This window comes from Conger conger, chromosome 8, assembly GCF_963514075.1.
Source record: "Conger conger chromosome 8, fConCon1.1, whole genome shotgun sequence".
NCBI lineage: Eukaryota > Metazoa > Chordata > Actinopteri > Anguilliformes > Congridae > Conger > Conger conger.
The window spans coordinates 48,694,380-48,719,790 of NC_083767.1; the positions used below are offsets into that span (position 1 = coordinate 48,694,380).

The 25,411-nt window shown below is 43.4% G+C and overlaps 2 protein-coding genes across 2 annotated transcripts in view; one reads left to right on the top strand and one right to left on the bottom strand.

Moving 5' to 3' along the window:
• The window catches only part of LOC133134598 (1-phosphatidylinositol 4,5-bisphosphate phosphodiesterase zeta-1-like), a 38,365-nt gene extending 35,728 nt beyond the window's left edge, over positions 1-2,637 (top strand). The window contains exons 10-11 of the mRNA XM_061250807.1: positions 1,829-1,978; positions 2,358-2,637. Of these exons, the coding sequence (XP_061106791.1) occupies positions 1,829-1,978; positions 2,358-2,440 (233 nt within the window). The 3' untranslated portion in view covers positions 2,441-2,637. The remainder of the gene's footprint in view (positions 1-1,828; positions 1,979-2,357) is intronic.
• On the bottom strand, positions 2,539-25,396 carry pik3c2g (phosphatidylinositol-4-phosphate 3-kinase catalytic subunit type 2 gamma). The gene is made up of 33 exons (XM_061250684.1): positions 25,276-25,396; positions 24,813-25,003; positions 24,084-24,163; positions 23,216-23,373; positions 22,322-22,430; positions 22,078-22,189; positions 21,498-21,568; positions 20,549-20,612; positions 19,494-19,619; positions 19,281-19,311; positions 18,263-18,446; positions 17,522-17,644; positions 16,931-17,059; positions 16,589-16,703; positions 15,809-15,942; positions 15,196-15,384; positions 14,984-15,077; positions 14,734-14,828; positions 14,293-14,473; positions 14,078-14,185; positions 13,635-13,727; positions 13,057-13,186; positions 12,564-12,700; positions 11,600-11,769; positions 10,906-11,062; positions 9,718-9,827; positions 7,537-7,711; positions 6,825-6,943; positions 6,409-6,505; positions 5,853-5,922; positions 4,961-5,043; positions 4,649-4,771; positions 2,539-3,809 (listed from the first exon to the last, which is right to left on the bottom strand). The coding sequence occupies exons 1-33, from the start codon at positions 25,394-25,396 to the stop codon at positions 3,657-3,659; spliced, it is 4,032 nt and encodes a 1,343-aa protein (XP_061106668.1). The 3' UTR covers positions 2,539-3,656.
• Positions 25,397-25,411: the final 15 nt, after the last annotated feature.

Genomic DNA, 25,411 nt, shown 5'->3' on the forward strand with positions numbered 1-25,411 from the left:
ATCAAAATGGCAGCAATTGCTGCAGGTAGCAGCCATTGACCTCCACAATGGCCCAAGCTCCTTTTTTATGTTCTTACCTTAATTGTGTTTCAATGTAGAAATAAATCCCACTATATGTCAATCTTAAGCTCAAAAGGTAATACCCTTTATGATATGATACCTTTGTTTAACAAACCACCCATAACCTGTGACATGAGTGACACTGCAGCATTATGGGGATTTGAGAGGCTTACAGAGAGTGGAAAGTTTCTATTCAAATACTAATAATATAAAACCTAACAAAATTGAGTCTATGGGGGCTCCTGTGGCATTTCAAGGCTTCCATGCGTGGGTAGAGTTCTGACAGAGGAAAGCCCTTGTGCGTCTGCAGTCATAATCCCCTCCTCTAAGTGAGGCAGGATGCACTCTGCAAGGGTAACTGCCGCTTGAACCAAGCATTCCTATGAATATCAATAAAGTGTTGTTCACATCATGGGAATAAGGTTCAGCGACCACCACCAACAAAATGCCATCCCTGTACTGTGGGAGGAAAGCAACACTACACTTTCACAAGAAACGCAGGCAAATCATGCTTAGTCGATTGAAACAAGAAAGGCTGTTTCAGATACCTTTCAATATCTCATACCTCAATTAGATTCATTACATTACATTATTGGCATTTGACAGACGCTCTTATCCAGAGCGACGTACAGTTGATTAGACTAAGCAGGAGACAATCCTCCCCTGGAGCAATGCAGGGTTAAGGGCCTTGCTCAAGGGCCCAACGGCTGTGCGGATATTATAGTGGCTACACCGGGATTAGAACCACCAACCTTGCGTGTCCCAGTCATTTACCTTAACCATTACATTACAGGCCGCCCTATTCATATGACTGACAAGGCCATGACGTATGTATAATGTCATTCTAAGCACGGTTGTCAACTACGGGGAAATCACTGATGGGGGCAAGATCATCTTGACATCTTGCTATGGCCTAGTGGCTGAGGTGCTTGACTGGGACCTGCAAGGTTGATGGTTCAAGCCCCACGGTAGTCACAATAAAATCTGTGCAGGTGTTGGGCCCTTGAGCAATGCCCTTAACCCCACATTGCATGAGGATTCGCCCCTGCTTAGTCTAATTAACTGTAAGTCACTTTGGATAAAAGCGTCAGCTAAAATAACTAATGTAACTGTCAGTGACTGTGCTTAAACTAACAAGAAAATGTGCCAACCGCTATTACTGATCTACCAGAACCATTGACTGTTGGAACTATTTTCTCTCCATTTCTTATTCACAACTTATATTGGTCTCTTTTCATCCTCTCCTATTTGTAAAATACAAGAAAGAGCCAATCTGAAAGGTTCTTATTGTAATAATGGCTCTCTCTTGTAGTTGGTTTGAGAAGTGAATGAGCCCGTTTTAGATGTGATGAATCCAGCCACACATGATGAGGTCTTATTTTGACAGGAGAGCTTTATGTGCGGTCGAGGAGAGGGCGGATGAAGTCCCGCAGCGGGTTGTGAGAACAGAGTAGGCCGCCATAACTCTCTCCTCTTGTTAAAGTATAGGCAATCTGGGGCCTCCAAAGCACAGCCCAAAAACAATTATCTCACCGTAAAGATGAAGACCAAACTGCAATTGGGCTCTCACTCGGGCTCTTGATGGCCTTCCAGATCAATAGCTCTCATAGCGAAGGTACTCTCCTCCATGGATTACATTGGAAAACTCCAAATCTCAACCCTAACACTAGATCGTCTTCAAAGCCATTCACAAAACCTGCTCAAGAGGAGACTTCACAAAGAGACGCTTGGTGATGTTTTTAAAAACCTGTTGATGTTTTCCATGCAGCGCTCAATCCCAAGTGGGACGCCCCCATGAACTTTGCCGTCAGCGTTCCTGAGCTGGCCCTGGTCCGATTCACCATCAGAGACCACAGCCTCCGCCCTGCCAACGACTTCCTGGGCCAGTACACCCTCCCGTTCACCAGCATGAAGAAAGGTGAGTGAGAGAGCCCGGAGTGATGTATAATTTGCTGTAGCATCAACAGGGAGGGGATATTCCCTGCGTCATCATGCCAACAGCGACCCCTGGTGGACTGGATGTTGTGCAGCAGTCTGGGTGCTTTAGCGGAGCATCAGACAGTGGACTGCAGAGTGAACAGAGCAAGCAGTAGCAAGCTGAACATGCTAGCACATGGTCTCCCAAAGAATAGACAGACAGCGTTGCAGTGTTGAGACTAGCCTGTAATTTTCATGTTGTATCCTTAACTGGGCCAGAAAAGAACCAAGTGGAAAAAAGGAGGCTAATATTAGAAGCACAGTGCAGTATACCCGTGCCGTTGTTGCCCATTGGTCGTAACTGTCTCTGTGCCCACTAGGTTACCGGTGGGTGCCACTTCTGTCCCGGGAGGGGCATGATCTGGATCCTGCCTCGCTCTTCATCTTCGTTTGGCACTCCTAAACCACCAGCCTCATCCTCAGCCATGTAAATCAGAGCTACATAGATGTGTGTGTGTGTGTGTGTGTCTGTCTGTGGTACAGGAGAAAAAGGCAACCACATCGGTCTTATGAATGAACTTTGTTGAAAAGAAAATAAATTCTGAAACACCCTTCAAATACATACGTATTTCCTCCATACTAATTCCAATCATAAAGTTTACCATCTAGGCTGTTGTTTGAGTGACAGACAGGATACTACTTATCTCAGACAGTAATACAGGTCTGGTCATATTGGAGCTACAGAGAATAATAAGATAGTATTACGTTTCGCATACTTCTTCGGCTTTAAAAAAATCTAGTTAACAAGATACATCCGTATACACAGGGGACTGTGAACTATGGGGCTGCATATTGAGGAATCCCATTTATTACTTCCATTTTATTTTAGAGGAAATTTCATAGGTCAGTAGCTCAATGCAAAGTTACGCTGCATTAGGCTTGCATGACAGACCGTGTGAACTCATCTCTCCGCTTGTCAGCGCTAAATCGCTGTAATAGATGACTCCGGAGAGCAGGGACGGAGAAAAACGCCCGCAGTCGGCCACAGACGGACGGCGAGCACACCGTCCTGGGGCACAGTCACACTGACTGACCGAGTCCTCGTTTCCCAACCGGCGAGCGGAAGAGCCGAGCCCCGGGTAAAGACAGGGAGGCCGCTGCAGTCTGCAGTGCTGTCATCCTCGCGGAGGTAGCTGTGTCCGTCGACGTCGATACTGGCCGAGCCGATTGACTCCAGCGTTCACAGTCAATTATTATTTGTTTGCAGCCTCTTTGGAAGTACTTTGGAATTAAACACTGTTCCCATTAAATTAAGGTTGTAATTAGATGGGTTTTTCTACCATTCTTTTTTCCTGGACGGTATGATACGCTATTTACAATAATCAGTATTTCACATTATACAGCATTTATATGAAAACGATACTTTAATGTAATTTTCCTTATCATCTATGGTATATATAAATCCAATAGGTGAAGAGAGGACTGTAAACATTCACCCTTGACTTTTTCTGTAACTATTTCATTCGAAAATCTGCAGCTCCCCCAGGTGGCGAAGCAGGGGAAACACAGGTTGTCCAATGGCTTAAAACGTCTTTGAGAATGGAGTTTGCTTGGGCAGAAAGCTGGTCGATGTCCCGGTCGCTATCTGAAGCAAGGCTCAGTCCATGTTAGGCGCACAGTCACATGGCGCTGTTCACCAGTGGAATCCAGACCTCACATCCCATCCACGCACCGTCCAGCTGCACGTTGGTTGCTGCGATGAAGACCTTCTTGCTCTTCACCGTCAGCTCCAGAACACAGCCCATGAGCGCAGGGACATTCGAGTACTCGATCTGGGGGGCGAGTGACAGGAGGAGACGCTGATTGTGATGCAATGTGGCATTCAGCAGCACATGTCAAAAGAAAATTTAGGAGAAATCCTCCCCCGCTCCCCCTGTTATAATTGGCTCTTAGGTCTGTGCGTAATATTGTCTGGGTGTGTTGTTACGGTTTGCAAAGCAACATGGGAAAACATAATCATCTGATCTCCGTATAAAAGTACTATCACTACAAATAGAGTGCTATTATTACACACCAGTCATTATTGTACATGCAGTGGTGTTTAAATCTCCCACAGCATATGAGAAATAAAATACCTCAGAAACAAGATTAAAATAGGAATTTCTGTTGCTTACAACTTTCATGTGCAAATTAACATAAGTAATTCTGGTGAGGCATTAACTCCACTCACCCTGTTCAATATTTCCTTTGGCTCTGACTGATGCAGATTGAATTTAAAGCCATTAATTAACATTTGGTGTTTTGTAATTACATAGAACGCAGGGGACTGATCTGACTATGCAAAGGAGTAAAGTGCTGGAAAGGTGTGTTTGCGGGTGTTGATGGAAAAGTCATTTGAAACAATGCACATTTCACCACCCAGAATAATTTAACAAGGGGCGGCTCCAAGTGTGTCCAGGCCCCTGCAGGGACAGTCCTGGGCCGTGAAAAATTTGTTTTCCACTCTCGGGCTAACGTCCTATTCCCAGTATGGCATCACACACCACCAGTAAAATAAATGGGCCCAGGGGCAGGCTGTTTGGGCATGCTGTGTGGTCACAGTGTCCAGCCATGGGCCCAACATCTTAAGGTTGGTTAATAGTAGAGCGGGCCCAGTAGAGTGATGCAGTACCAGTTCGTTGAAGCACGGGTTCTCGCTGCGGACGACCTTGGTCTTCTTTTTGGAGCGGCCGTATGGGTCGGGATACAGTCGCGTCTCCACGTAGGCGTCGGGACAGGTGCCGCTAGGCAGCCTCTGACAGGAAACAGGAAATGAAGGTGCAGAGCGGTGAGGGATTGAATCTGATGGACAGCCTCAGCGTCTGACCTGGCATCAACTCCCAAATGTTAATATATCAGAATACAGTCATTGAAAAGAGGACCATTTGATGCAACCTTTGAAGGCCGAAGAAGATAACTGAATTTAGGTATGAAAGGGACTCACGATGTTCTGGAGATGCTTCACCAGTATGAACAGCTTCTTGTCTGCGTAGGACATGGAGATCTGGATCTGAGGGTTGCGCGAGTCTGAGTGACACAGCATACGGCACAGTCAGGGCATGGTCGCTCATCAAACAGGTTGAAATGTGTCACAAGGTGAGTTCAAATGGGCTGAAATGTCTCAAGGCACAAGAATAGCCTCACAACCACCGACACCAAACCAAATGAGGCTTTGAATGTACAATGTACATTCAGTCTGTGTATACGGTAATATAAGCTCCTCAGAGAATTAACACTGCTCAAGGATTTCCTTTGTCTGTGCTCTCAACTTATCCATTATGAGCAAAAAAATATCCTAGAACGGTTCTCCTACTATTTAAGAATATGGTCCCTGTCGATCAATCAGTGGCTGCTGGATTTGTGATCCTGCACACTGGATGATGGTCTACTATGTTTTCTTTCCTTGTAAGGCTGACATGTCCTCTTTGAGATCAGCTATCAGAAGGGAAATCCACTGTCAGCCAAGACTAACAACAGAACCCTCTCAAGGGATGCTTTCTAAGGGGAAGGGTTCTCCTTAACTGAGAGCACTTAGGCAAAAATAAATATCAAATATGGACAGGCAAAAAAGTTTCTCAACTTTAAACATGCAAGTTTCCATCACTGTCCCTGGCAAATTAGGACTGATTAAATTACATACGATCAGGCATCCACTTAAACATGCAGTATTATCCACAGTCATTATAGCCACAAAATATGCCCATTCCCCTAGCACTGTGAATCTGGCAAGGGAATTATTAGAATGCACTGCATGATTGCAGGAGCCTAAATCAAACGCAAGCAGAATAAAGTAAAATGCTGTATATTATAAATACCATCTGGACCTGCAATTTTACCTTTTATGGAAGCTCTCATTAAGTTGACTGTCTCGGGACCATCCAGAAACAGAGAGCACACAAATTCATTCTGCAAGTGAACAGCGGTGTAAGAAGTGAGTTACTATTTGAAGTCATGAGAACATTAATTCATTTTTGATAGAGGAGCCAGTAATGTTTGTAAATTGTTTGATAAAGATAGTAATGTACATGTATAATGGTCTGGTACAAAATAATCACTTTTACTGTAGTTATGCGCAAAATAACTATCAAGACAATGTTAGGAGTCTTATTAGCTAAGATTCACAGTAAACAAAGAGTTTGCTGGGAAGGCAGGGAGTCTGGAGCTTATCATTGGGCAATATATTTTGTGACGCTATACCTTTGGAATGAACCTCTGATGAGGAAAGACCTGAATTAGCCTTTCATTTGAACTTTAGCACAAGTGCTAGCATTTTTATGAGGTTGAAGAAATACTATAATAGTATACACACAATCAATCAGTTTCCTTCCTATACCTATATTCACGTGGAATTTGGCTATACAGGAGCCACGGTAGTTTGAAACCTTAACTTACACCTTTACATGGTCCTTCAAACAGTTCTTTCAAGTATTTATTCAGCAGGGACATTTTTCTGCCTGGACTAAAAGACATCTGGTACCAGGCAGGGAATCTGCACTCAGATCAAAAAGAGGAGGTAAGTGCTCATTCAACAGTTAAAATACGAGACATGCAGAGAAATGGCATATTCTCACAGTAGGGTCCCTACCGATGGAATACCAAAGCTCCAAGTGTAGGAGGTTTCACATATTTGGAGAACCATTGGGTGAGAATACAAATCTAAAAATGGGTTTAATTCAAGAGCTAATTTTAAGGAGAAAGAACATTGAATAAAGGTGATTGAGATTGAGGTAATGAGAAATAATGAGTAGACAGACAGTAATAGTTGTTCTACAGTGCTCTTGATACTGTTCCATAGCTCCTTTACTCACTGGGGGAGATCTGACTCTATGAAGTGTTTCTGGAGTTCTTTGTGAATCATCTCAAACTGGCTGAAGGTCTTATCGCTGAGAAGAAATCCATCCTCAATTGTCACCTTCATTTCAAACACCTGCAGTGCACAAAATGAAAACAATTCCTCCCGTCGGACTCAAGTTTCTACACAGGGGATCACCACAGACGGAGGTGTGAGGCATTTTACCAACTTCATTTTGTCCCCGGGAATCAGCGTGTCAGGGTTGCCACTACATCATTGTCCATAACCGTGTCAGATGGGCCCCGGCTGTTGGCCTGTGCCAGCCCAGTGTGGCTGTCCAGCTCAAGGCGGACAGAATGTGTATCAGATGAGTGCTGCTCAGATTCGCAGAGGTTGCAGAGATGGGATGCTTATAATAATAATAATAATAATAATAATAATAATAATAATAATAATAATTTGTTATTTAGCTGATGCTTTCATCCAAAGCAACTGACTAGATTAGATTAGACTAATCAGGGGACAACACCCCCGGAGCACTGCTGGGTTAAGGGACTTGCTCAAGGGCCCAGCAGCTGTGCGGATCTTATTGTGGCAACACCAGGAATTGAACCACCAACCTTCCGGGTCCCAGTCATGTACCTTAGCCCAAAACACGAGAGTCTTAACACCTCTTTTTTCATTAAACATCAGTAAAACATTAGGTGGAAGAAAATGCAAGGCCTCACCAAGTTTCTGCCTTTCATGCTGTGCTTCTGGATAACAACTTCCTGGATGTTGCTGTTTCGTGCGCCGATCTGGGCTTGTTTGGGGGGCTCTGGGCGCTTGGTTGAGGGCTGGGCCATGGCGTGAAACAGGAAGTTGATCTTGACCGGAAAGCTGCTCAAGCTCTCTTTGATCTTGCTGGTGAACCGATCAATGAAGTTATTAATCACGTAACCAAATTCAGGACAGCCTTTAACATTTCATTACGAGCCCATTTCATAACTTAGCAACATAGACATAGAGTATCATGAGTTGCAAAATAATCTCATTTAAATTCGTTATATAAAATAATTGGTTAGATCATAACTGTGTTTTAACACATAAATCATATGCAGAACAGACAGAAAGATGTACGGTACAGAGAGAGAAAGCAACACAAGAAGAAAACTAAGAAGGGCAAGAGTTGAAACCAACCTAAATCAAGAGAGATGCTTTTAGATCCTGTAGGGCATTTTACATAAGTGTGCCTCTCTGCAGACCCCCAATAAGAAACAGACTGTGTTGACCATATTGACACAGGGTCAACAAGGTTTGATGAAAAGACAGTGCTCGTCAATACAGGACTATTACTCCCATCATTGCAATTCTGCCACCTCAGAGGAATGCTCCCAGAACTGATGAGTTGAAACAGCACTGTATAAACCATGGGTTTTCCACATACAGTGTTTGGTGTCTTTAGATAGCTAATGGTGTCATTGGTGGTGGAGTACGCTGGTTGTTGAATAAAGATCTTGAAACAGCATTTGGAAATAAACCAGGTAATGCAAGTTACCCGTGAGTCAGCATCCAGCTGTGTTACAAAGGTTAGCCAGGTTTGTTAGGCATAGAGAGATAACATCAGCAGGACGATTGTCTTGTGACTCTTTATCTGATGATTTGTTGTTTTCCTGTAAACTCGCTAATACATTTGCAGTTCCTTTTGTTGAACCGTTAGAACAGAGGAGCAGTGGAACTTATCTTTCGGAGTCAGATAAACGAGAACAAAATTAAATTAACCCTGTTCCAGTAGCATTGGTCAGACGACACGCGTTTCCTTCACCTCTCAGATACTTCCACCTTTTGGTGTATTTGGGGGGTTCTTACAATCCCTATACAAGTTTAAGAGTGTGGACTGGTAGGGAGCTCATCCAGTTATGGCATTGTCCAGTTGAAGCAACACTGTTTCAAATCAAGACCGTGGTGCCTCAACAGGACTATGGGCACTAGCATGGGGCTATTATTGTTTGGGGGTGGGAATGTTTCAGAAAAATGGGATTATAGTGCCTCGTTGCTCACTAGCAACCCCTGCTGGTCAATCAGGCACCTGCAAGTCTACCTGTCCAGCTGCACATGAAGCATCTTCCTTTGACTCATGCCTGTGCAAGCCTGACTTGTGAAATGGAATGTTATAAGAAGCCACATCAAAAGCCTATGCCTTGGATGAGAGCACAGGTTGCATGCATTCAATCAATAGCGGAGGTTGCATAAACGCACACTGACACTGACCCTGATGCATACAAATTTAGCCATTCTGATTGTGGGAGAAAAAGTGTTGGGGTTCAAAAAAGAGAGATCCTGGGATAAGGGACAGAGGGTTACATGAAGAGTGGAGTGACGTGGGACAGTTTGACATTAAATGTGGGATAACCTGTTTTCTCAATAAGAGCAAACAAGTACCAGTAAACTGATTTGTAAAACCAGTAAAACCAGCTGAGTTCCAGGCCATAGGTTATCTGTGGCTGTGGTATGTGGTTTGCACAACATGTAGCCTTGGTCTAAACAGTCTGGCATTCAGACTTTACCACACTTGTTCTACACCAACAGTAATTTCCTTTGAGGTCCATTATACACAGTCAATTATAGACCAGTTCCATACTCAACACGATTTAACCAGCTCAAGCTATGTTTTGAAACAGCTGGTAGCTGGTATTTGAAGCTGGTCACAGCTGCATTTTACACCGGAATTAGTTTCATTGTCTTCATACATTTCCCCTCTCACAATGCAAAATGGCTACTGCTTATTACTGCATGTGCTGTATGGATTTTGGATGAACAATAAATGCAGCAGGCATGAGATAACTGCCACAAGCAAAGCGCCCAGTCACATTTTTAAGCCTGTCTCTTCACTTCAAATTCTTCAGCAGCTCATAAGAAAGTGGCCACACCTGGTGAAGTAAGCAGTGGCCTCCATTTCTGAGACTTGGGGACGCAGGTTATCATAGACAAACTTTAGATCCTGATTGTCCTTCAACTCTGGCATTCCAGCTCCCAGCATCTAAACACACAGCACACAAATAAAGCATATACACACACAGCACACCGATACAGCATATACAGACAGCACATAGAGACAGCATCTAAACACACAGCAGAGAAACAGCATCTAAACACACAGGGACAGCATCTGCAGTAGTAACCCAGCACATAGGGATAGCATATAAACACACAGCACACAGATACAGCATCTATACACACAGCACACAGATGCAACATATACACACACAGCACACAGATACAGCATATACACACACAGCACATATATACAGCATCTAAACACACACAGCACACATATACAGCATCTAAACACACAGCACACAGAGACAGCATATACACACACAGCACACAGATACAGCATCATTAGTCACCATGCTCCTACTGATGTTTTGTGGGAATATTTAGCGTGCGTGCTAAATATAAACACACAGGGACAGCATCTACAGTAATAACCCAGCACATAGGGACAGAGGCACATACAATGCCAGTTGTTAGCAATGTACTGCATGGTTTGTGGAGCTCCTCTCAGTTTTCAACCAGTAAGGTGCCTTATCCATATTTTAGCATTGCTAAATGCCCTAATACATGAAATAACCGCAGTATTACTTGGTTGATTATGCAATATTTTGGTCACACTTGCTTTTCCATGGCAGCATTACATAATTTATAATGCAGCTTCACTACTTGATGTGCAGTACTAAAATAAGGCTATTGTGTTGCATTTTACCTGCATTGTGCTGCATTGTACTTCAGTTAAACTACAGTATAACTTGACAGTTGCTGCAGTAATCGTTCTGTAAGGGCGGCACTGTATGGTGCTGCAGTGTACAGCAGCCTTGCAGTGTACAGTGGCCTTGCAGTATACAGCGGCCTTGCAGTGTACAGCAGCCTTGCAGTGTAGAGCGGCCTTGCAGTGTACAGTGGTCTTGCAGTGTAGAGCAGCCTTGCAGTGTACAGCAGCCTTGCAGTGTACAGCAGCCTTGCAGTATACAGCGGCCTTGCAATGTAGAGCGGCCTTGCAGTGTACAGTGGTCTTGCAGTATACAGCGGCCTCGCAGTGTACAGTGGCCGGGTCTCACCAGCTGCAGCAGGCTGAGCACCAGGGCGGAGCGTCTCCGGACGCTGTTGTAGGCCTGGCAGCAGAGCTCCACGAACCGGTGGTAGCGGTGCTCCATCTGCCCCCCTCCCGTGATGAAGTGCTGCATCTCCGACGTGTAGATGAAGGGAGATCTGTCCCTGCAGTGCCAACGGTGAGAGGAACACAGCAGCGTGACTCAGCCTGCCCTGGGGCACCAACCTGCTCACCTGCCTATCATCATGTCTGTCTCTCCTATGCCAAAAATAATGACCTCCTCTATATGAACAAGTATGTACATATTATAATATAAGACACTTATACAATAATAATTACAATGTGCTATATATAATTATGGTACGTTTGGTAAGCACTTAGTACTTTCATAAACAGACACCCATTCTCATGTACATTTTATGTTCTGTAAATACAAGGTTGACGGACTCTCATTCCTCGTAAATGGCTTATCGGTATGTTTCATGAGCAACACAATAAAACAGACGTCTCATGCATATTGCTTTTTGTTCTGGATTAGCTTGACCCTTTATTCGTGACCCTGGAGCTCAGGTTGTTGAGCCACTGCACAATGTGGCCACGATACATCAGTAACCTTAAACGTAAACACCCAGCTGTCCTCTTCCAAATGCCAGACAGGTATTGTTTTGGGCCAAACAGCCCGTGGGGCTTCGTGGCCTTGCCTTTTTATGGTGGCAATCGTCTGTGCGTTTCCCATGATCTTCCCGAAGTCGATGTGAAACATGTGACCGCTGTGCTTCAGCATGATGTTGTCGTTATGCCGATCGCAGATGCCCAGGATGAACGTGGCCACGCACCAGCCAGCACAGGAGTGCAGGAAGTTCATCACCGCCTGAGAATCAACATCAACAGAGAGGCACTGCTGTGAAAGGCACCCACAATGCAACCTGTTTTAAAAGCTCACAGAAGGCTCTCTACTTATAATATGTAGCGTGTAGCATATGACTTATAATTATGGTATGATGTATGAAATGGCATTTTAATGTTTATGCTGTACTGAAACAAGGTAGCCGACTCAAAAATGTCATATGAACACACGAAACAATTGGTTTTCACAGATTTGTAAATGCATTGAATTACTTTCAGAAGTTTGAATTATCAGAGCCAGACAGAAAACTATTCACAATGACACATTGCCTCTTGATATTATTGTCAGAAAACAGTCATTACTTTTGTAACATAGCACACAAAATAAACTGTCACAGAGTGCCTCACAAAAACATTTTCCAGAGGCATTAAAAAAGCAAAGAAAAATCCCAATTTGACCAATCTGGTGAAAACAGAATGGTCCTATGACCACTATAATCAAACTGAACTCTGAGAATTCTGAGATGTAGAAAATAATAAATATGGAAGCACAAATATATTTGAGAAACAAGCCAGCACATTTATAGGTGACAAGATAAACAATGAGCTAAAATACTGAGTGGCCAACACTGGCAACACTTTCTTATCTTTATATATTGTTCTTAAAATACGCGTGACAAAATGTATCATCATACGTTCTTTATCATCTTATATTCCACAAAAAATTTGCTATACTCTGCAGGTCTTTGTGTGGGATATTCAACTGTTGCCGATATGTGTGTTGTGTCCTTTTCTAGCTTGTGTAAACAGCACGGCTACCTCCTCGTAGTCCTCCTCCGTTTGGTTCCACATGTGAAACCACTTTTCCAGAGTGTCCTCTCGAAGTGTCCCGCTCACACCCCATTTCTGATGGATTTTACCCAGGGTTACCGCCTCTGTCACCACCTCCACCAGCCCTGACACGTGTGGAGGAAGAGACATGAACACACGCATGCACGCACGCACACACGCACACACACACACTAAATATTCCCACAAAACATCAGTCGGAGCATGGTGACTAAAAAATAAATAAATAACAAGTTACTTTTTTTGCCCTGACTAGCTGTCAGTGTAAACACATAATCTAACCACTGAATAGTGGAAACACCTTCCTATCCTGGTGTAAAATCCAGCTATGACCAACTTGAAATTACCAGCTACCAGCTGTTGCAAAACCAAACTTCAGCTAGTTAAACCATGTTAAGTATAGAGCTGGTCTGAACTGGTCAACCAGCTACCAGCTATTTCAAAACTTCAGCAGGATACTAACCCTGGTCTCCGCCGGTGGACAGACACCTGTACGTGACCATGCGCATGTCCAGTCCATCCGTCTGCCAAACCCTGTCCATTAAATGCACCACTTGTAGCACCAACATATCTTGCCGCAGGTTGTCACCCGTCTGAAAAAAGCAGAAGAACAACTACCCTCAGTGCTTCTGGCATCCAAAGGGTACAATAGCAAGAAAATGCCAGCTATTAAATGCAGCTATTATCATGGGTGCTAGTGAGTGACCCCAACGAATTTGAGACATTATTCAATATATGGCCATTCTTAATGGGCCACATTCATTTTAGTCCAAATTAAACCAGTGGGGATTAATATCCTACTGAATTAATCCTGGAAGAACCAGCACAGATATTCAAATTAATTTTAAAGAATAGTCCACAGACCAGGTGCTGTGTACTTCACAGAGCATACTGGGATAGAATTGTGTGATTATTTGGGATAACTACCTTACAGATGGAATTGTGTTGTTATGTGGGATACTTACCTTACAGATAGATTTGCGTTATTTTGTGGGATACCTGCCATACAGATAGATTTGCATTACTATCTGGAATATCTACCTTACAGATGATGTTGACATTCCTCCCGAGGCAATCGGCATTGATGAAGGGCACAGCCAGAGGTGCAGCATTGGAGCTGAAAAATGTACAGGCCTACAAGAGAATAATTTGAGCCTGAATTACACATTCATTCAAAGAGCCTGTTAAATGTTTGAGAGTATTCAAAATGCCCTAACCTTGTGCTTTCATGGTAATTACTTTGCATTTTTTTTATAAATTAATAATTTACTCTGCCTTTACTTTATCTTGTTTTCTTTCTCATTCAATTTTTCGTTTGTTGTTTTCTATTCACCTTCAGCATTTTTGTAGTATTGCATTGTATTAATATGCCTCTCTGTGCATGTCTTCGCAATATCAATTTGTTCTTGTCATTCCAATAAAGCCAACAGAAAGGGGGAGGTGGAGGTACAGGAGGCGTGAGACGGGGGGGGTGGGTGACTTACATCTAGGTCCACCCCCTTGACAAGTACTGCAGGGTCCAGAGGCAGACGACACACAACCCCTTCCTTGAAGAAGTCAGCAATTTTCTGTTTTTCTCTCTGTAACACCTCCTGGAGACAGCAGAAGCAGGAACACAGTGTGAACGTCTCTGACACACATCATTAGCCCAGCACTGCTAACGGTGAAGCCGAGGCCTAGCACTGGCCGCAGAGCGGACCTTTCTCATGGCCTTGTCAGCCAGGCGGACCCTCTCGGCCACGCGGGTCAGCAGGTTGATCAGGTTCTCCTCCAGCCCCAGCTCCTGCCTCAGCGCTGCTCCACAGCAGTGCAGGAGGGCCGCCCGGAGCTTGCTAAACCAGCTCCTGTAGGGCATGTCCTCCATGGCGTCGTTCAGCAGCCTGCCGGTGCACAAAGATGCGCTGAAACAATATCCACCGCTTTTTCGTACGTTCACATTCTACAGCTGCCTAGTTCTGTGGTTGCCAGGGTAGCCCCCGTGGGTTACACTGTATAGGCATGCTGTGTTCAGCCAGCAAAATGGCTCACAGTACGGAGAGTGTTATTGATCGTGTGCAAAATGGAACTTTTGCTAGTTGCCCCGAATAAGGGGGTCTGCTACAGAATGTCATAATGCGGGCTACGCACATATCCCACCCACCAATAGAGCTGATGAGCCACACGAATGTTACAGAGGGACCGGTCCAACAGAAACACAACCAGGGGCCCGTCCAGCTCCCACTCCATCTTCAGAGCCTGGTCAGGAGGGGAGGATCATGGGAGAAGGGAGGGAGACAGAGAGAGGAGTGCTGTACATTAATCTCCCGTGAACAGTTTAATAATTTGACACTCATTCACGGTGCTCCTGGCAGAAATTCCAGAGGTGTAGACTGCAGGGTTCTCACACTCACCTGCACCAACTGTGGCAGGTAATCCTCTATATCCGTATCCGACAGCAGCTCCAAACTCTGCACGGCAACCCTGCGAACATTCTGGTCCTGGAAGCTGCAAGGTCAAGTCAGGTATTGAGGAGCCACAATAACTTCAGCAATAAAATAGTATTAAAAAAAGTCACTCTCTAATACGGATAATGGCTGTGAATGGTTAATTAGTGTGATCCAACCTGTCACTGAGAAGAAAGAGGGCCTCTTCTGGTCTCTGTAGTCCCCAGGTCTCCAGGACCATGTATATTTCTGGCAGGTCTGAGGGTTTCCACTCGGGGACACTGCCCAGGAGAAGGTGCAGCTGGGTGTTTCCTTTATTGCAAGAGTATCTTCTGCCCCACAGGAAGGATTTCTCATTTTTGGTAAGGCTGTGAATGCAGATGAACCAGTTCAGATCTGGTTGACTGGTGTTGATTATAAAATCATCTGATCGTGGCAACCATATGCATGAAAACCACATTTTTATATACAGTAAATGATGGTAACCATTGTCACCCTGGATCAGTGGTCACCAAACCTGTTCCTGGAGAGCTATCATCCTGAGGAGTTTCAACCCTAATTTACCACACCTGATTCCACTAATTATCAGCTCGATTAGATCTGAAGCTGTTTTGTTAGGGTTGGAGTGAAAACCTATAGGACGATAGATCTCCAGCAACAGGGTGGGTGACCACTGCCCAAGATGATCACTGTCATTTTTTATCACTGATGGTTATTATCACAGATAATTCAATGTAGAAAATAAGTCTGAAGAATGAATATAAACATAAACAACTTATCGAAATTACTTACAAAGACAGACAACATTTTTGTGAAACCCCTGTGAGCTTTTTGTGTAGCTCCTCAGATGGAGGTATGAAAGGGATGGAGGAGGGGAGTGCTTGCGGTCTCTCATACTTCCACCTACAAGTGTTTGGAAACTCCACCTGGGCAGAAAACAAAGAGCATCAACCATAGATAAGCAAGATACAAGCTCTAAGGCCCATAGGATGTGATCACCATGATGACACTGCTGTTTCCATCAGTGTGTATGGGCTACTGAATGTACTAAATGAAAGACATCTAATTCCCGCTTTTCTGACATTTGACAGTCTGCAGATTGGGAAAATGCAAACGAACTGTTTAAAACAGCAGTTAGGCCAATAGAAAATACTATTTACATTCTTATACCACAACCTGTGTTGATAAATCCGCCATTCTTGCAGTGTGAATAATTCGTTCAATCTGTAGCTAACCATAGAATATGGGGCACACTCAAATCACATGATTTGCATTTTACCCAATAAAACAATTTGGGTACCTGGGAGGTGACTAGCACACAGCTAGAGGTGATTTTTATTTAGCACTCCAAGATACATTTACTTAGGCATTCTGCACATGGTGTACCATACTGGCCAGAACAGTAAATTTGGTGTAAGACAGTTTTAATAATAACCTTCAAATGAATGTAGCACACAATCATAAAAAATATTAAATTGTGTGTCTGCGGCGCCAGTGCTCTGACCGCTCAAGGAAGTGATGTGTGTGTGTGTGTGTGTGTGTGTGTGTGGCCTTTACAAGCATATCTCTCACCTGTAAAATTACCCCTGTGGCCTGTCTGTGGCCATCTGATACTGCAGGTGTCGGAGGGTGCGTCAACTCGACAAGGTTAGACATGCTGAGCAGAACGGTACCGCTAACCAGAGTCCTATGAGATAAGCCACAATTACTACATCAGCCGCAAAATTATGTCTTCTTTTTCGGTGTCAATATTACATTACATTACATTACATTATTACATTACATTACGTGGCATTTAGCAAACGCTCTTATCCAGAGCGACGTACAACAAAGTGCAAATCAAACACAATAGGGGCCACCGACAAGACCGATCTGTGTTAGTGTGCTGGAAATACCTGATAAACGGGGACATACCTGTTAGTGTAGAGGGGCAGGACGGCCCAGCGTAACAACTCATCGTTTTTGCCTTGTTTTGACCCCAGGAGCCGAAATGTCAGCATGGACTCATAGGGCAGCTCTCTGACCGGCACTGGGAAAACAATCCTGTAACACAAAATGACATGGATCACACATGTACAGAGGCCCGTTTTCACCTTGTTGACAATGGTTTACGTCCTTAGGTTCAATAACCCTATTAATATTAACCCCCCTTCCAATATCCCTCTTGTACACCCTATATTATAAAAAAATCTGTCCTCCCTCCTGATTTACAACCCCGCCCTTCCGATATCCCTCTTGTGCGCCCAAAACAAAATTGCACTTACGACGACTGTTGTTTTTTGGTTAGAACAGTTGTTCATGTGTGTTTTGTCATGTATATATTTGATATTTTTGACTTGTTGAAGAACCTTGCAATTGTAAGTGGCTTTGGATTAAAAGCATCTGCTAAATGACAACAATGTGAATGTAAATGTAGTGCATGCATGGATGTCACGCCCCTTCTGGGAATGTGATATCCATGTTTCCTCAATAAGTGCAGCTTTCCCTTCAAAATGGCCGCCTTACGTTCTGCCGCACTGGATCTTGTCGCCCAGAGCCCGGGCCGTGCTGATGTGTTCCGAGAAGCCGACTTCACACAGCTTGTTCTCGCCGTACGTCAATGCACAGGACATGCAAAAGTAATCGAAACTGGAAAACGGCAGGAGGGACGGGAACAAGTTCACACCGACGGCAAAGTGTACTCTTTCACAATGGAGAAATGGGGGCAGTAGAATCTAAACAACACCTGGCCTGGAACCTGAAACATGACAATCTACAGAATTCTGACGTGTGTAGCAAAGCCTCTGACTTTTAATCATATACAGTAGCTTCTCCATTAATAATGTAATTCTAGTATTTTGAGCATGGTAGCCAAGATGGCATCTGTTAATTGGTAAATAAATTGCTTTACAAATGGTATCACTGTATGTCAAATATAAGCCAGTAAACTACCCTGTGCATGGCTATCTGGTAAGTAAATAAACACTGAACTTTCCCAGTACTTTAATGGCATTGAACTACTGTACACATCATTCACTTCCTTTGGCACATGTCCATTTTAGCCGGAACATTTTCTTTATACGTAAAGTAGCATGATAACAATTCTGGTAACATTCAGGATTCCTTAAACATTTTTATAGCACTCCAAAATGCTCTCTCTTGCGTTTGCTGCGACAGTGATGTAAATATATTGCTACAAAATGGCTGGAATGCAGAGAGAGAATTAATTGGTTTCATTAATTAAGCTGGTGTGCTCTCCCCACATACCGGTTGAGCCAGCTGATCTGCAGCTTGTTGAGTGCCACTAGGTCAACCTGGAGGATGTCATCGTTCTGATTCATGTCATAGGAGGGTGCACTCTGGCAGATGTCCTGAATTTGCATGTCAGAGTTGAAGTTGTCAAAGAACATGTGAAGTAACTTGACCAGGGCCTGGTGGAGAATGACAACAGCTGGAACCCAAAAACAAAGAGATATTTTTATGACACCGTTGATATCAGGCACATTCCAGGAGCAATCAGTCATGAGACCCTTTCACTAGCTATGCTGCTGATAAGCAGTAGAACTAGCCAGAAGAAACTTCAATAGCAGGCTATGGCAATGTTTCTCGTTCTTGGCCTGAGAGGAAAGCCTAAAAGTTACTTTTTGTACCATTGATTCTAATGTTTTCTAAATGTTTTATTTGATATCTGCTAGGTTATTCAAGTTGGAACTGGCTTACTAGTGGCATATGTTTTCATTTCTTGACCAAGAAAAAATTCACTTTGAGACAATAAAGGTTTGTCATATCTTATCTTATCTTATCTTATGTGTAATCATAGGCATGTTTGTAATGGCAGAAAGATTGAAGGTTATGTTTTAGAATATTTGGCCTTTAAAATCAAAGAAACTGTCTCCATTTTATTTAGCAGTCCAATTACTTTTTCCAATCCTAAACACAGTTGGAATAATCGTGTCCTAGTAATTTAAATATACATTTCAACATTAGACATATAGTTTTATAAAACATTCCAACCTTGCACCAACATATTTCCTTAACAATGACACAGACACTCATACCTGCCGACTGATGTCATACTCAGATCAGCATTCTGATGTGAAGTCAATGCAGCTAGCCCAGTTAACAACAAATGTCAGAGCACACAGTACGTTTCCAGGAAGGAAGTTGGGAAGCATTATGAATACAGTACATATGATTGTTGTGTAAACACTATTGTCCAACCCTCCTGGTGTTAATACACACCCTAAAGCTGCCCTATTTCCCTGTTTGGACGGAGAGCTCTTACCTGTCTGGCAGTCGGACATTTCCATAGGATTCTGAAATTTTGAAAAAAGAAATTTTGACATCCATATCTCATCTTTTTCTTTCAGCAAGCTTCCGGGTCATAATCAGTGTGGTGTAATTTTTTAAGCAGGTTGCATTGAATCACTATAGTTTCCTTTCTATCCTGTCCAGGTTATGAGTAAATATGTGATATATCAAGGTCTGAGAACATTACCAGCATTGTGGGCTTGATCCTATTCAGTTGTCCAATGCCATCTTCAACTTCTTGGATTGATATACCGCACACTGAACTGCAGATGTCTCGAACCCCCTCCACAATCTGGTTGATGTTGCTTCCACACTAAGGAGAACATACAATATGTTGAATGATTCTCTTCGTGGCACAGTCTGCTCCTCTCCATACCATTTTTCTTTTTTTATTGAATTATTATTATGCACTGGGTAAATAATTTCACAGGGATTGTGCACTTACTGAGCACTTTATTAGGTTGACCTATACACAAGCTTTTAATGCAAATATTTAATCAGCCAATCATCTGGCAGCAACTAAATACATAAAAGCATGCAGACATGGTCAAGAGGTTCAGTTGTTTTTCAGACCAAATGCCAGAATGGGGAAGAAATGTGATATAAGTGACTTTGACTGTGTGCTAGACAGGGTGGTTTGAGTATCTCACAAACTGCTCATCTTCTGGGATTTTCACACACAACAGTCCCTAGAGTTCACAGAAAATGGTGCGTAAAACAGTTATGTGGGGAAAACGCCTTCTTAATGAGAAAGGTCAGAGGAGAAGGGCCTGACTGGTCAAAGCTGACAGGAAGGTGACAGTAACGCAAATAACCACACATTACAACAGTGGTATGCAAAAGAGCATCTCTTAAGACACAACGTGTCAGACCTCCTAAGTGGATAGGCTACAGCAGGAGAAGACCAATAAGTCGAAAGAAATAAGTCTAATAAATACCTAATAAAGTGCTCACTGAGAGCATATGTAATCATATGTGGTGACCAGACGTAAATCAGCTTCACTCGGTGTTCAACGCAGCACATTTATCAATTTCTTACTTCACCACCAGCCTCATCCTACTGTCCTTTTTTATTTTCTATTGCTGTTTTATTGATATTTTATGGGCCTTTTTCTATTGCCCTAAGTTGGCACAGAGGTACAAAGGCATGCGTCGTACATTCAATTCTATGACTGAGTCCACCCAACATGCAGACAGGGAGTGGACTGTGGAGTGTAAATACACAGAGGTGTTCTACTCAACCTGGCTCCTCATCAGCTGGTTCACCTCCCTGCTGTAGGCATGCAGTTTGTCCTCCAGCTCCACTCTGTAAAGGGTAGAACGAGCTGTCAGACTACTGAGAATAAACAAGGATGTGTGTGAAGTGCTCATATTCATTAAAACTTGTGAAAATCAAGTTGAAGGCATCAAGTTGCGCAGTCATTACTATGATACATTGACAACCTGTGTCTGAAATCCACTGGGGTTAGCAGTGGCTAGAATCATCACAAAACTGCGATATTAGATCATCATGGTTTTCTTAGATCATTGATATCACACCGTATTCTGCAACCACCAGAATCATCCTGGGGCCGCCCATCAAGGCTGCATCAAGGCCTACAATTAACAGGCCTACTGTTAATAATTAAGGGCTCCTGGGCAGTGGGAATTAATGAGCTACTTGTTCTTAGTGCAGTGATGATGTGCCCCATGATTTGGATATAAACCTGATGTTTCCTGCGCCTACTGCCTACATTGTCACATAATTTGTCACATCACCCACGGAGGAAAGGGTTAAGTCGCCTTGACTGGGCAGCTGCAGTCTTAGCACAGGCACCTGCTACAGTAACTCTGTGCAGCTCACAGCGCCTGCAGAGTGAAAGGGAGCTCCTGTACCTGTGTGTGGTTTACCAAATACTGTAAGTGAAGGACAGTGAAGCTATGGAGAATATTACACTTCCAACAGGGTGCTCAAAATTAGAGAAAAGAAAATTAGGAATGCTGAAGAAGAACATGGACTATGTTTTTCTTCTTCTTTTTTTTTTACATTAATCAGTGAGAAGCGTCTTTAAGGACAGGCTGTGGAATGCATCTCAAAATCAAAATATGTAATATTGTGCTGCAAATGTTGAATGACAAAGCACTATTCATAATGATATAATGATTGCTTTGTATTAAAAGAGAGAAAAGTCAAGAATAAAAATATCTTTACCTTGATATGCTCAATCTGTCACAAGAGTCAAGGAAGTGATTCAAAGTAAATGGCCACGAGTCATCCTCATCCTTAGGATAAAAACAGGCATAACAAAACATAATGTCATAATGTTTTTGTTAGGTTTCCTGTTTTTTGTATGCATTGTATTCTGTTCTTGTCGTTAGCGTTTCCGTATTTTGTTACTTTCGTCGTGGTCTCGCTATTGGATCCCCAGTTCTGAGAGCCTGATGGGTATAAAATTATGCTATGCTGTTCGTCAAAGTATCCCCCCACCCCACACACACACACACACACACACACAAACACACAAAGGACACACAAAAACAACCAGGTTCACCTCCATTTCACCTCCTTAGGATTAGTAAATAGAGGCGGCTACCATGTGACAGATACACAGAACAAAACTGCTGTAGCAATGGTGGAGAAGGTGCTTACACAACCTCAGGTATGGCTAGTCTCCAGGTAGGTATCAGATATGTAGCTGAAAACCAATAGCAAAACTGGCCTTTCAAAGATAGACCATAGTAAATGTGTAACTAAAATGTGTGGAGGAGACATCAGACCCAGGATCACTTACATCTCGTCTCAACAGGCTGTCCAAGTTGCTCAGTGGCACTACCCTCACAGGGGCGACCATTTTGAATTTGAGGTAGGTCTGAATGTTTTCATAGGCTCCTAAAATTTCATCACTGTTGTAAAAAACACACAAAATACAAATATTGACAGAGAGAACTCACAAACATTGTACTATGTTAGATATGAGAAATTGTCTGAGAAAGTTATATTGAATGCTCTTTGTATCGAGTTGTCGTGGTCCTTACTTCCTGAGGAACTCCTCGGAATCACACATCTTGAGAAGGTATTCGCTGGTGGAGGGTACGCCAATCAGGAGCAAGATCTCCTGAATGAGGTCCTGCACTGACCTGTTTACTGTATGTGAGCACGGACACAGATCACATGGTCTATTTGTTTTAGTGAGCAATACACATACAAGAGTAACTACATATGGTTTATATTATAATGTAAAACTACATAGAAATGCAGTCCAGTTGGGGAGCACAGTCCTTTTTATCTGTATTTCACCCAAAACAGGAATCCCTGAGTGTAAATCGAGGTCCATCCCATCCTTGCAGTTGATAGACCATAAAATAGAACACTCTGCAACCCATGCAGCCCCTTCGTCTTCCTCACTGCTCTCTCTGGCGTCTGGCACAGGCAGGCACCCCAGTAAGCAGGGTAGCTGCCCCTGAGCAGCCCTGCAAATGAGGCAACACCTCATCCCTGGGTGATGCCATGGCCAGCTACATGTAGGGATCCAAGCACTGCACTGTGAAACTGAATGGCAGCTCTCTGGACTGGAGTAGTAGAGGAGAGACCTGTGTCCTGGCCCCTGCCCCTGGGGCAACCACTCTGACTGTAAGCTTGTCTTTTGCTCCAGCTGAGCTCATAAATACTCAGGTTTGACTGAAAATGAGCAAATATGGGATTAACAGAAGAGTGACAAGAACTGTAAGTGTATGACCCAGTATCTTCACGCAGAGTGGATAATGCATGTTCTAGTACAGTATACTGTCCCCCACTATACTGTACTAGTAGTACAGTCTAGTAAAGCAGAACAGTGCAGCCTGGCTTCATTCAGTGGCAGATTCTCTCTGTAGACAGTAGGTAAAATAAAGAGCCTCAATTGTCTGGGTGGCCTGCTCTCTAATTCTTACCAGTGGTGGGAAAAGGAACCTGATGGGGAAGCCAGGGGGTGGACACTGAGACAGTCAGAGGGGTATTTTTGGACATTGAGGGGTGCAGGGGATACACACGACCCCAAACCTCCCCCGTGTTCATTGTCCTGTCAGTGTGGGGGTACTTAGACCTCAGTCTGCAACACAGAAGGCAGGAATGTTGCTTTCTTTGAACACACACAGAAAAAAGGCACAAAAAACTTAAAAGGAACACTTGTCACACTAGGGTGATATCTCAAATATACCAAATATACCCTGAAAGTACAATAATGTTCTATTTGGGAAATGTGTTCCTTAAAGAACAAAACTGTACCTCACCAAAAGCAAAACAGATTTCAAAACAGAACAAGCAGTCTGCAAATGAGGTAGTGCGTGAGTGAATCAGTCAGTCAGTAAGAAACACTACTGGTCCTAGGACAGCTTTCTCTCCTGTAACAGCCAGAACTGAAAGCATTTTTGTTCCCACCCCAATGATTTACTTGGCCTTACAGATGTAAAAGCATTTCTGTGCTGCAAATTAAAGGCAGACAGGTTACTCTCTCAAACAGAAAAAAAAAAAAAAAAAAAAAAAGCATTTGAGTGCAACATTTGACTTTCTCTTCAGCCTTTTAGCCTCTTCCAGTATAAATTACTTTATTAAATGATAAATTGTCCTGATGTCATATCTCTAACTTGCAAGAAATATATGATTGTTCATTCATATGTATTTTATAATTTATATCAAACTTTGTGCTTTATTTTATGGTTTAGCGCCAAGTTTCTTATACAATTATATATTGAAAAGCATTGAACAATGGGATGTAACATTATATTTTTTCCCAGAAAGTAATTGAAGCCTTCTCCTTACTTGGATATTGACGAGCAGAAGGCTGTAAGTTTTTCATTACTGCCTCCAAGTGTATCTACCAAGTTGATTGTCCACGGATCCTGCAAATTATAATGGAATGGAAAGTACACATGTAATTGTGACATTGGCTAGATTTCAATAGGCTTCTCCAAAATGTATAATAGAGGCATATACAATACGGGCTCCAGAATGATTTCCACCCTTGATAAATATGCACAATACTGTACAAACTACAAAAACAAACAAACAAAAAAACAATACAATTATTGATATGTGCTTTATTGACTAATTTCCCCCAAAAAAGATTTGGAGGGATTTATCAGTTTAATACTAATTTGTATAGGAAGTGATGGAATGACACAAAACATTCCTTTAGACTGAGATTAGCTAAATGATGTTAAATTGTATAGCCAATTTCACTTTGTTTATTTTACTTACAACAATTGTTATGGGTGTCAATAATTTTGACACCTTTGTTTGAAAAAAATAAATAAAGATACTTAATAAAAACCATAAGAGTAAACGTATTGAAATAAAAGTATACTGTACAGTTTTCCCATATGCTTTAACATAACCTACTATCTGTGTTGTTTTTTGTTTTTTCTTTCTTTGTTTTTTTATAAAATGGTGCCAATAATAATTCTAGACCCCACTATACATGCCCTTGTTCTTTTGTTTCTTCATAATCATCCATTTTTGCGAGCAGGGGAGTTGGCCAGCGGTACTCACCTGAGTCTCCCCAGTGTTGGCCCTGATGAGTCTTCTCCCTAAGGAGCCTATTTCACCCGAGTGTCGTATGTCGCCTGGCTTTGTGCTGGCAGCACGTCTCCGGGGGGGTACAGGAGGGGGCTTGGCGCTCGGTCCCACTGCCTCCGATGCCTCGTCGTCCTCTCCATTCTGATCGGTGGCAACACATCCCGCTGGGTCCCAGGGAAGCGCGTTATGCATGGAGGCACGTGGAGGGGGAGGGGGAGGGGGACGATGAGCAGGGGGAGGGGGAGGATGAGCAGGGGGAGGGGGAGCATGAGCAGAGGGTCGGGGCTGGGGCTGGAGTTGGGCCTGGAGTTGGGCCTGGAGTTGGGCCTGGAGTTGGGCCTGGAGTTGGGCCTGGAGTCGGGGTTTGGGCTGGGGCTGGGGCTGGGGCTGGGGCTGGGGCTGGGGCTGGGGCTGGGGCTGGGGCTGGAATCGGTGCTGGGGCTGGGGCTGGAGTTGGGGCTGGAGCTGGGGCTGGAGTTGGGGCTGGAGTTGGGGCTGGAGTTGGGGCTGGAGTTGGGCCTGGAGTTGGGGCTGGAGTTGGGCCTGGAGTTGGGCATGGAGTTGGGCCTGGA

What these genes read in the sequence shown, in the direction of transcription:
- pik3c2g (XM_061250684.1), bottom strand. Translation starts at nt 25,396, where the DNA reads ATGCCCAACTCCAGGCCCAACTCCAGCCCCAACTCCAGGCCCAACTCC. An exon ending in TTCTGCTCGTCAATATCCAA is followed by an intron (nt 23,374 to 24,083) that starts GTAAGGAGAAGG and finishes TCTGTGTTGCAG; the next exon opens with ACTGAGGTCTAAGTACCCCC. An exon ending in ACGATTGCCACCATAAAAAG is followed by an intron (nt 11,063 to 11,599) that starts GCAAGGCCACGA and finishes TTGGCACTGCAG; the next exon opens with GGACAGATCTCCCTTCATCT.